Source organism: Chenopodium album, chromosome 1, assembly GCF_948465745.1.
Source record: "Chenopodium album chromosome 1, dcCheAlbu1.1, whole genome shotgun sequence".
Taxonomy (NCBI): Eukaryota; Viridiplantae; Streptophyta; class Magnoliopsida; order Caryophyllales; family Amaranthaceae; genus Chenopodium; species Chenopodium album.
Window position 1 is genome coordinate 67,365,763 of NC_137834.1, and position 12,295 is coordinate 67,378,057.

A 12,295-nucleotide genomic window follows, 5' to 3' on the forward strand; every position below is an offset into this window, starting at 1 on the left:
TATTAATTAAATTAACAACTTAGTTTAACTTTTAATCGTATGGCTCTGATACCAATCGAACGCAGCTAGATACCAACAAAACTCTAGTTAGGATACCAACAATATATCAACTTATACCAACAACAATATTTGTTAAATATGATACCAACCGCAGTACTATGTGATACCAACGTGTTGTATGATGGTATTTCGACTACTAAGGAAGGTATTGGCTATATATCTCGTTGGTACTTACAGATAAGGTATTTTTTTTTAAATTACGAAAAATGACCTTACTAGAGACCAATCTTGGATTCTACTTACTTGAGGCCAAAAATTTTTCATTTTTTTCCTTTACTTGTTTGTACTGTTAACATTAATTCCCAACACTTATGTACTTTTAATCATTAGTTTTACAGAATTTACAACTTTATTTCTTAATTCTCGCGCAAAAACCAAAAGAGGTTTTGTATTAAGGGACAAGAGAGTAATGAACATTGAAATTAGTACTCATCCAATATAAAATTGGAAAAGATATACTATCACATGCAAAATTGAGGGCAATATGAAATAATTAAAAAATAATAATAATAAAGCAAGGGTAATGTAGTTCAAATTTTATGTCTTAAAATAGAAAAATCCTAAATGTAAAGAATAAATAGGAACACTCAAAATGTATCGATTTAGACTCGTCATTTCGTCTAGTACTTGAGGTTGTGTATCGAAGTGATACTAATGTTGTGAAAAAAAAAAAAAAAATCAAAAATCATTACTTTGAAAGTTGTTACTCGTACCTAATTAGTACATGGATGATAATTGGCATATTAAATATTTATTCACAATCTAAATTCATTCGAATTTTTAACATAAGACTAATTGAATTTGCTGTCAAATGCCGTAGAAATAATTGGCATATTAAATATTTAAAAAAAATTGCTTAGTTCGATTTAAGGGGTTTTTTTTTTTTTTTTTTGAAAACAGGTCCTTTTGAATCTAACAAAGCTATCAAGAACTAAAACATAAATACAATATGGTACAGTGTAGGAGAAAAATGGGAATAACAAAAAGATTCTGTCTAATGAACAAAATATCAAGCAACTTTTGAGAATGAGGTTGTTTGGCAATCAGCGGTTGACTTTTGGTTGTTGGCTGGTTTGCTTAGCTTGTTTGACCAACTGGAAGTGTTAGGTGTATGGATTGACTTTTTAACTTAGGGTCTGTTCTCATTGACTGAACTCAGTTGAACTGAACTTAACTTAACTTACTGAACTAAATATTTTATAAGAGAAGGAAATTAGGAGCTAAACTGAACTGAAAATAAACGTATGGGAATAGACCCTTAGTTGTTTAAACAACTATTTACAAAAGTGTTTGGCAATATTAGCTGTAGCGGTTAGCTATATTTATTAGTGAAAAAGTGAGCCAACAAGCCAAAAGTCAATCTAAAAAGCTACTCCTACTGTCTTTTAGCCAAAAAGTCAGTTTAAAAGTCAACTAAAAGGCAACAATCATACATTTTATAGCTATTTGACCAAACTAAAAAGCCAAAAGCTAGGTAAAAAGCAATTGCCAAACACCCTCAAAGTGTGATGTGCCCAACCGTTCAACTTGATACTATTAATCCATATAAATAGAATGATCCATCAATGGGGAAAGACTCCTTCAGTCCTAGCTACTATAAATAGAAGTTGGGGCCTGGGGAGTCTTAGCAACAAAAATTGAATTAGCCGACACAAGAAGATAAAAGGCTCACATTACAAATTGTTAGGTGTTGGGGGGGGGGGGGATTTCAAGTAATACAATTTCCACACTAACCAATTGGCTGTTGGTGGAGTGGTACGGTGACTGAGAATATATTTGATAGGGAGAACCCTTTGATCTCCCACAACAATTATTGGGTGGGGAATGAAAGCTAACCATCCAAAACTGATTCCGGAATTTAGATTAGCCCAAAAGGTGAAACAGGTGGGGAAAAAAAATCTGCTGATCCCAATGCCTAATTCAATGACAAGCAAGAAGATTAAAAAACTTGGTAGGGAGGACCCGTGTTCGATCCCCCTCAATAACAATCGGGAGGGGATTGAAACCTAACCACCCACAACTGATCCTCGAATCCGGATTAGCCCAAAGGATGAAGCGGATAAAACACCAAAAAAAATATATATAAAATAGATTCAAACACTCACAACTGAAATAGAAACAAAGATCTCTCATAAGTTGAACCAATTATTTCAACATAACGATGTAGCTCATGTAAGTCTTTACAGACCAAGTAACAAATGAAGAAATTAATTTTAAAAAAAAAAAGGATCTCTCATAAGTTGAATATTTTAACATAAGGATGTAACTCATATAAGGGCATGTTCACATTTATTGAACTGAGCTGAACTGATTGAAACTGAACTGAACTAAACTGAGCTAAAATGAATATTTTATGAGAGAAGGAAATTAAGAGTTGCACTGAACTGAACTGATTGGAGCTAAAATGAACTGAATTTTTGTGATGAACCCTTACAAGAATTCGAAATCAGATGAATTTGGAACAAAAATTTTCCAATCTTTTTGGCTACACATATATCAATTGCTTAAGGATTTTATTTCACGAGCAACCTCCATTTATAAACACTTTGCTTTGATACTCTTTCCTCCTCTTTTCCTCTCTTCTAGGATTTTCTAAACTTTTTGGCCGTTTAGACCGAAAATAGTCTAATTTCTACACTAGCAGTGTAGATCGTTCGCCTCCCTATGGTACAGTCGTTAGTTTTTGTTAATTTAATTGTTTGTTTTTTTAACTTGGTCTACCCTAATTAAACATGTTACACCATATTCTCCTATTATTTTCATTCATTTCAAGCTAGATCTATAAAATTGGACGCAAAAGTACTTTTCTACCACGATAATATATCTTTATTTACAAAAATGCTAGTAAATACACTCAGAGGAAGATTAAAGTTACACTCGAATGTAACATATAAACGACTCGCGGCACGCCCTATATCTCAGCTTCTCGATATACGTGTTGAAATTTAGGAACAATAATAAATCCTTTGGAGACTAGGAGTGACAGGAGTGATAAAACTAGCAGACATATGTCCCCCATACATCATTAAAATGCTATAGGAAAAGGGTCATTTATGCACCCTACCAAGGCAGTAGTCACGTTATTTATGTTATGGCAAATTGACAAGGAACAAAATATGCCAGGGAAGAGATGAACTTGAACCTATGTAAATGGAGCCCTTATGTTAGTGTAAATTCCACGTGGAAATGTTGTTGTTATAGATCTTATAAACTTTATATAATTCTAATTGTCAGTAAACTGTATATATACTGCATGAGGCAAGACTGATAATAAAAATAAAATATGATTGTGATGGTTTGTTTTAACTAACTGTATGTGTGTGATAATGTAGGGTCGTCTTCTTATTTTTTTATGGCTTTTTCCTCAATTTATATGCTAGTTGACTAGATTCTTGATGTTCGCCATATTATTGCCACTTCTTATTCATTTAACCAATTTGTTGATTAATCCCCATTAATTTGGAATATAAAATAATGTTATGTTCTTTGATGCAACTTGATGAAATTGATGTAGAGCTATCTATGCTCTAAAATCCTCTAATGGTTATGATTAGAAAATGCAAATGTAATAAACTAATAATGTCGTATTATCTTTGTTTTCTTTTGGTTGCAAGATTGTTTGGGTCTTGAGCCATTGATTTTCTAGTAGAATTAATTAATGAAGACATGCACTCACATATATACAATATTAATAATAATGAAAATGACTAGAATTTAGAATTATTTAACATTGGCAAGATATATAACCAATTGAAGGTTGAATCAATCAATTGAATAAATTAAATAGATAGTTTTTGGTTTTATTTAATCTTGTAAGTGGATCAGGTAGCCATATCCATGATACGTTGAATGTTTCTAATAAAAAACTTATCATTTTATTAATAAAATGATGTCTTCTTGCATTGAGTATTTTCACCGTATAAATAGTTGTACCTTATAAGTGCAACTTAGGGCTTGTTCTCATTGACTGGACTGAACTGAACTGAAATGAACTGAACTGAAATGAACATTTCATAAGAGAAGAAAATTATGAGCTGAACTGAACTGATCGAGCTGAACTGAACTGAATTTCAAAGTAAGAGAACAGGCCCTTAGATTGAATTATTGTTTGTGTCTTTACAAGGTACAAGTACATGATTAAAAGAAAAACTCCCTTTGTTTCATTAGAGAAAAAAACAATGGTTAAATAGGCAAATTGAAAAGGTAGTGATGAGGTTATTTCAGATATTTAGGCCGTAGTTATTTTCACTAAGGGGTGGTGTATCAACAACATTTAGATTATGTCAGCAATAGTTTGGATAATAATCTCTAAATTTACATCAATACTTCCTCCTCTGTTAATATTGCAACAAGGAGGAAATTACGCATTCCGAAACACCTTTTATATGTTAAATATCTATAATTGTGTAAGAGTAAAAATTATAAAAAGTTGATATTGTGAAAGTATTTTATGAGACGAATCCAATAAGATCCCACTTGACTATATTTTGCTTAACGTATAACTCATATTATATGGTCAAACAAGAGTGATGAATAGTGCAAAAAGTCCATTGTTGCAATATTAATAGAACGGAGGAAGTATATTTTAACTTTATTTGTTTTTGGTGTGTAGAAAATCACAACGGGAAAATGATGCAAACATGATTTGAACCCTTATATTTGTACGAATTTTAAGTATCAATTCTCAAAATTTCACCAACAAAACTAGATTTTAACCACCGTCCAACTTATCCTAGTTATTTTGAGAAGATAGTATGTGAGTTCGAACTCACAATGAGACAGATACAAGTGTTATGAAGTATTGAACATTCCATGATAATATAATTTCAACATCTCAACTTTTAAAATTTAGATAAAAGTTTTGGACATATCATACATATAAATTTCCAACTTTTTGGATTGTGTACTCACAATCAAACAGATCGACTCATTCAATACTTTGTGTTTTTGTTGTCTTTGGAAAGTAGACTTAACAATAGAATTCTATTTATTTATTTTTTTTTGTTAGAGAGCCACAAGGACGGAGGTGGGAATCGATCCCATGATATCTTGAAACCGAAAAAAAAGCTCTAACCACTTGAACTATTTCTCACTCTCAAACAAACAAACGATCTTAACCAACTTAATTTGTAAGTTAAAAGAGAACAATACCTTTACTTAAATTTGAAACCAATTCCAATTGAGTACTAGTATGATAGGAGGGAGAAAAAGAGGTGATAAAACATAAAGAGAGCAACTTTGGTTAGTATTTTGATGAATAAGTTTGACCAAATGGCAAAAACATAATGCAACCAAGTTCTAGACTTTACCCAGAAAAGCAGCCACAATCATCGTTATTTTGACGGCCATATATAGCCTTTCTTCTGTGTCCTATTAAAAACACGAAACCGTAAATTCCTCGCATTTATCTCTTTGCTCTTCTTTGTTAAATTAAAGCAGAAAGTAACAAAAAGATTACTCCCTTACCAAATTCCTTCTCTTTTCTAGCCTTTCGGTGCAACCAATCCCTATTCCTACTCACTTTAATTCATGCCAATTATCATTACATCTTTCATTTTTACCCACTCTTATTATGCAACGAGTTTTTACCACTTCTATTCTTCTAATAATAATTACTCGTCTCAACCACTCGTGATTCAATTCATCCAGTTTTAACTTATCGAAATTTATTTAAACTTAATTGAAAATTTTTTAACTGTAAATTTAAGTAGGATATTTTATTAACTTTTTTAACCCTTTTCTAGATGTTAGTTTTTATTTATGCATTTGTCGTGTTTGAACTTATGTTAACCCTTAAGGCCTTAAGAACTTAAATATTAAATTATGTGAAACTCTTTTGTTGCATTCTTATCCATTTATCAAACATATCTATTAACTATTACTAAAACAAAACATGCTGACATCATTAATGGACACTTGTCAATTTCTTATGAAATTTTTTTCCGCCAAAACTATTTTTGACATTATCATTTTTTTCTCTATTTTTTTCCTTAAGTTCTAAATTACAATATTTCTATCAAAATTAATAAATAAGATTATTAATTACACTTTTTCAAATAAAGAATATTGACAACAATTCTAAACAAATAGTAAAATCTATTTAAACCGTGCAACGCATGGGATTAATCTATAAGCTTACAATATGGAAAATAAAAAATTTGTTAGGACTTACGGAATATCATAATATAATTTTGTAATAGTTACATAATATAATAAGGATTATATACATTTTAAAAAATAATCTCTAATACACCTCGTAATTATAATGTTAAAACTGAATCTAAATAAAAAAAAATACTCAGCATAAAACGTCTTTTATTCGTAAGAATATCATTTAATTAATACTCGGTACCATATAACAACATGTAGAACTCTAACTTCATCAACCAAAATCTTAATCATATACATTCCCCCTTACTCTTTTTCTATATTTTCAATAAGAGTAGACTATATACAAAACCATAAACATATCTAGTTGGATGTAAGCATTTTATTTTTTTAAATTTACGGGCGGCTCATTTTATTTTAATTTCTTAATTAATCAGGACAAAAAATGAAAAGAAAACTGTGCTGTTACACCATTAAATATTTTTTTCCCTATGTCTTTTTCTTGATAGTGATTGTTTTCACTCTTGTAACCTTAATATTCCCTCCAATGCTTCAAATACACATCTTCAATAATAGCCTCAATAATAATCAACTCAATAACATAACCTCATTATTAATCTTTCTTCAATCAATTATCTATCATTCTCTCTCTTCTACCCTTTTATTCCTTTCTCCCTCTTCCATATCATACTCATCATCAACAATGGCTGTAGATGTGTTCTCCGAGAATTTCGTTGGCATGATTAGTCCCAGACTTTCATTTTCTCGAGATCTGGATGAGAACGATACAAGTAGTGCCAATATCAACGACTATTCCTGTAAGCTGGATCGCTCCTTTGTCGATTCAGCTTTCGATTTTGCTTTCAATGTCGATACGAGTATCACATTTCAGTCTTCGTCAGCAGATGAACTTTTCTCTGACGGAAAAATCATTCCTACTTGCTTAAGAAATGAAGAAGAGGTTAAAAAATCTGAAGCAGTTGTAGAAAGAGTACCAGTAATACCCTGTTTGGATCTTCAGTCTGCGACGATTACGGATACGGGGAAAAAGAGTTTAAAAGAGTTCTTAGAAGACAGTATAGAAGAAGAAGAGGAGGAAGTTAACAATGCTGCAGTTGCGGCGAAATCGTTTTGGAAATTCAGGAGAAGTAGTAGCTTGAACTGTGATAGAAATCAGAGAAAAGGGTTAATTGGGTCATGGAAAATATTGTCTAGAAGTGGATCAACAGGCAAATTTTTGGAAAAGATAGTAGAAGAAGAAAAACCCAGTAATTTTCATTCAAAGTTGTTGAGGAAATTTAGCAGAAACAACAGTTTGAGTAATTGTTCTGATAATGGTAATGTTTCTACTAGTAACAACAAAGTGTTAATTGGGTCGACTAAAATGTTGAGGAGAAGTCATTCAACAAGTGATCATTATTTTTCGAAATCGGATTCGGGTTTGTTTAGAAGGAGTAATTCAACTGGTTCTGCACCAAATAAGTTGAAGAAGCAACAATCACTCAAACAACAACAACAAAATGTAGGCAATGGTAAATCATCTCAAAAGGGAAAGGTAAAGGATAATATTAGTAGAAATAGTTATGGTTATGGTAATAATTATAACAATAATTTGAGGATTAATCCAGTGTTAAATCTTCCAACTCCATACATTCCTAGAGTAAGTATAGATTTGTTTAGTTTTGGTTCATTATTTTGTAATAATGGTACCAAAGATAGAAAGAAAAAGAAATGAAACATTTTTAGTATTTTTCTATGTATAGTCGACTCATTGCTTGATGCATGCCCACGAGTGAGCGTGTTTGTATATGAAATTTAATACTCATTTTTACTAGTTTTGTGGTTTAACAAGGACAGTGCCAACGTGAAGCCTTAAATGACAGCCTTTCTTCCCATTCATTTTTTGTCATTTGATTCAAGTGTTGTGTAAATAATTGTGATCTTCAAATATCAAAACCTCCTGAATTGGGTACCCAAATTCTCTATATATTACACATTTGATGTACTCCTTATGTTCCTTGCTTGATGTTTTATTCATTTACTAAACATGTGATCAAATTACATACAAAGTATTTCTTATGTTATTATATATATATATATATATATATATATATATATATATATATATATATATATATATATATATATATATATATATATATATATATATATATATATATATGTGATACCATTAAGTGAATAAATAGTACAATTAAATAGTGTAATAGACTAGTGTTATTATAATATCCTCTGATGGCATATATATGTCATGATATTTTGTTGTAGTATAAATAGAGTTTTATCACTTTTATGTACTAGCTAGGTAGATTTTAATGGTACTAATGTAGTATCTAATAATACCATTAAGACTCCAACAATATACCCTTTGTTTCACTTTGTTATTCACCTTTGGAATCAATCACTAAAAAATATAAGAAAATGTGAAATCCTAATAATTTGATTTGATTTTAATTTTCACAAAAATGGATCGAAATACCGTGTTGTGTGAGGCTCGTACAATACATATATGTACCCAAAATCCCCCTAGTAAAAGGAGTACCAAATTAAGAAAAATGTTGAAGGTGTATTCTTAACTCCAAGAGATACATATATCATTACTCTTGATTTACTTCCTCCGTGTTTTAATAAATGTTACACTTATCAAATGCGGCTGGTTTTTTTTTTTTTTTTTTTTTTTTTTTTTTTTTTTTTTTTTTTTTTTTTTTTTTTAATGATGAGCTACCTTTTATTTTTGAGATGACATAAATATTCGATGTACTTAATTACTATTTTTTTTATTTTTTATTGCAAACACATCATATTTTTCTCAATATATACATTTTCAATCTCTCTCTCTCTATTTATTATCCACCATTTTTTTTTGCATCCATCAACAATATTACGTATTACATGGCTACGCCACCCTCTCAACTCCTTGTTTTTCGTAATTGTACTCAAGTCCATTTGTCCATAAAGAAAATCAAAAGAGAGAACAAAAATGACAAGCTTCAGGGAATGTAAGTGCCACCCCTAGCCTGGGTGTTGCGAGGTAATGGAGATTGGAGGAGATGTCAAAAGGCGTTAAAGGTGGGTTACATGCACATGAGACCTCGCATACGTACTATCATTGACTATAAACACGTTGGATCCCAAACATCTTGCTCATTTTTGTAGGCTATTGATTGACAACCATTAAGATCTCATCACATGTGTAGTAGTACAAATTCAGGAGATATCACTCTATCACTAGGTTTTGCTTAGATAATATATATTAAGGGGGCGTTTGGTATCAACTTAGTAAAGGTAACGGAATGGAAACAAATTAGGAGGGAAAAGGGTAATATATATATATAGTGTTACCCTTACTAGTTGTTTGGTATTACTAAGGAAACGTAAACGATTAGAATCAAGTCGTTTCCTTTTGTTTGACATAAAAAAGGGAAAACAAAATTTTCAAAAAAAAAAAAAAATAAAAAAAAGGGAAAACAAAATTAAAATATTGGTGGGCTACATTAATCACAATTCACGAGCTGCTTTATTGCTTCAACTTACTCAAAAAAAATTTCTCTTTTTTCTTACTCCAATTTAATTACTCTAATCCAACCACCAATTTCATCAAATCATGAAAAAAAATCAGCAGATTACTAGATCATTTTTTTCTTTTATTGATCACAAAACACTACTACACCAGATTGAAATCAGCAGATCATCAAAAATCAAAATTATCAACATCAAATCAGATTATCGTAAAGGCAAATTAATCATCATCATCTATCATCATGAAAATTCAGTTTTTTTTTTTTTCTTTTTTGTAAATTTTTGATGGATGAGATGTGAGAATGATGAGTTGTTGTTGAGTGATTTTATTTGACCCAGTTTTGGCGATTCTTGAATAATGAAGCAAGATCTTGAACAATGGCATGATGAGAAATCGATTCGAAAGAGAGAGAATGGGTGAGTAAGAGCTTTGGAAGAGAGAGTCAATTAGAGATGTTAACATTGTTAAATGCAGGAAATGGTATTTGTTTCCTTGGGTCAAATAGCGGAAACAAATTAAAGTGGGGGGAATTGTTACACCCAAGTAACGGTATTAGTTACTCTCTAGCCTTTGCCAAACAAGCAGTAACGGAGTGGATTATTTGAATCCGTTTCCCTACCTTAAAAAATCCATACCAAACACCCCTTAAGATTAACCTGTTGGAGTTATTCACTTATTCCCATAGTACAAGGGGGATGATGGACCGCTACCCGGTATAGGCTACCCCGCCCAATACCAAGTGACGTCAATTTTTTTTTTTTGGATATATTTTATTTAGGATAAATAAGAGTACTTAATGACTTAATAACAATATTTGATAAATTAATAACAGTACCTTAATTTAAAATAACAGCTTTTAATAATACACTGATTTTTACTATAATCCGATCTGATAATTACTTTAAATGACTTTTAACGGTACTAGTTATCACAACTCTACTACTTATACATCAAAATAAATTATTTTAACAGTTTAAAAGCCCACCATGCTTCGCAATAATAGTTATTTAACTAGAGAGTTTTGACCAATACCTGAACTTAGTCGACAATGGAACCTCCGGCGTTCTGAGCTTCCGGCTTTATCAAGGTAGCTAACCCCAACCCTGTCTTCCTTAGATCAGGCTCAGCACAGATCTAATTCGTTTCCTACCTTAGACCGTAATCTCTAATTAGACAATCCTTATTGTGTTTATGATGGAACTAAATAGACAGATAACTCATTTGATATATAAGGTTCAAGGGGATAACGTTCCTTTTTTGAACGAAACTTTTATTTAATTTGAAAAGATTACAACACTCATATATTACAACAAACACACAAACTGAAAGCTTAAACAGACATAATCTGAACTAGAGTTTTTCTCTACTTTAAGAGAGATGGAGAACCAATCTGTCTCTTAAGGTGAGTATCTTTCTCTAGAGGACTCTCTAATGTTTTCAGAGAAATTCTCTAGCTAACTCTTCCAACTCTGCCTTCACTTCTTGACCTAAGTCCCTTTATATAGGGAAGCAAACTTACATAGGATCCTTATCCTGACTCAGCAAGCAATTCTACACCATTGCTTTTTTACAAAGATACTTTAAGACATAAACAATTAATAAAACGTGGCTACAGTAAAGATGCCTTGAATTATTGCTGGTGTGGGCTCATGCATTCATAATTTCATCCATCATCATTTCTTGTAGGCCTCCCTCACTATCTTTACTGTCTTCGTAAATAGAATTCTCTCTGCAAAGGTCTGCGACACATTTGGCTGCATACTCTTCATCCCAACTCATGAATGCTTCAAACAGATACTCATAGCCTTCAAATGACAAAAACTTTCCTCTTTCGATATCTTCTAAATATTTGTAGATTGACTCGGTATTGTTTATGCCATCTACTAAATATTCTTTCATCTCGTTAGGTGCCACAATTGTTGTGTTACCAACACGAAATATGACAAGAGGAATTTCTTTCCTTTTTATAAAACCATTAAGATATTGTGAAATGTAGAAAAATCCCAATGCTCTTGCTTCAGTTGGATTTCTAACCGTCTTCTGACGAATTAGTATGGGATCTTTGCAATACCTCACTCCCCCAAATACTATTAAGTAATGCGGGGGACTAACTTTTCCTTCTTTAACTTCGATATTAGCACATTGTACCTTTACGCTTAACCGAAATTCGTCTTTTTTGTCTTCACAATATTTTCGAACCTTGTTGAATGCGTACTGCTGGAACTTTGTAAGTCTTGGAAAGAAAGAGTCATTAGGAGTAGGGAATTCATAAAAATCATGTACCATTCCATAATCCCAAGCCTTGTAATGTATACTAATGAATGGAGCATTTTTATTAAGAGGATATGGGTAGATTCGCAATGATGCAACTTTAGAGTTTTTGGGAAACTCTACTCTTTCTCCCCATAGATCTCGAAGATCAAAGAATTTACTGGACCTTGTAGCCACCAACTCGTACCATGTCCTAAAATCATTATATCTTATTTTGTTTAATATTGTATCTCGTACATCAGGAATGAGCTGAAATAACATAATTGTTATCTCGAACATCAAAATCCTTTGGACTGCCCGATGGAAACCCTTAATTAA

At 31.5% G+C, this 12,295-nt stretch overlaps 1 protein-coding gene across 1 annotated transcript; it reads left to right on the forward strand.

The window, feature by feature from the left end:
• Positions 1-6,557: 6,557 nt before the first annotated feature.
• On the forward strand, positions 6,558-8,019 carry LOC145598271 (uncharacterized). Its single transcript, XM_081654640.1, has one exon. The coding sequence runs from the start codon at positions 6,614-6,616 to the stop codon at positions 7,901-7,903; it is 1,290 nt and encodes a 429-aa protein (XP_081510766.1). The 5' UTR covers positions 6,558-6,613; the 3' UTR covers positions 7,904-8,019.
• The last annotated feature ends 4,276 nt before the right edge of the window (positions 8,020-12,295 follow it).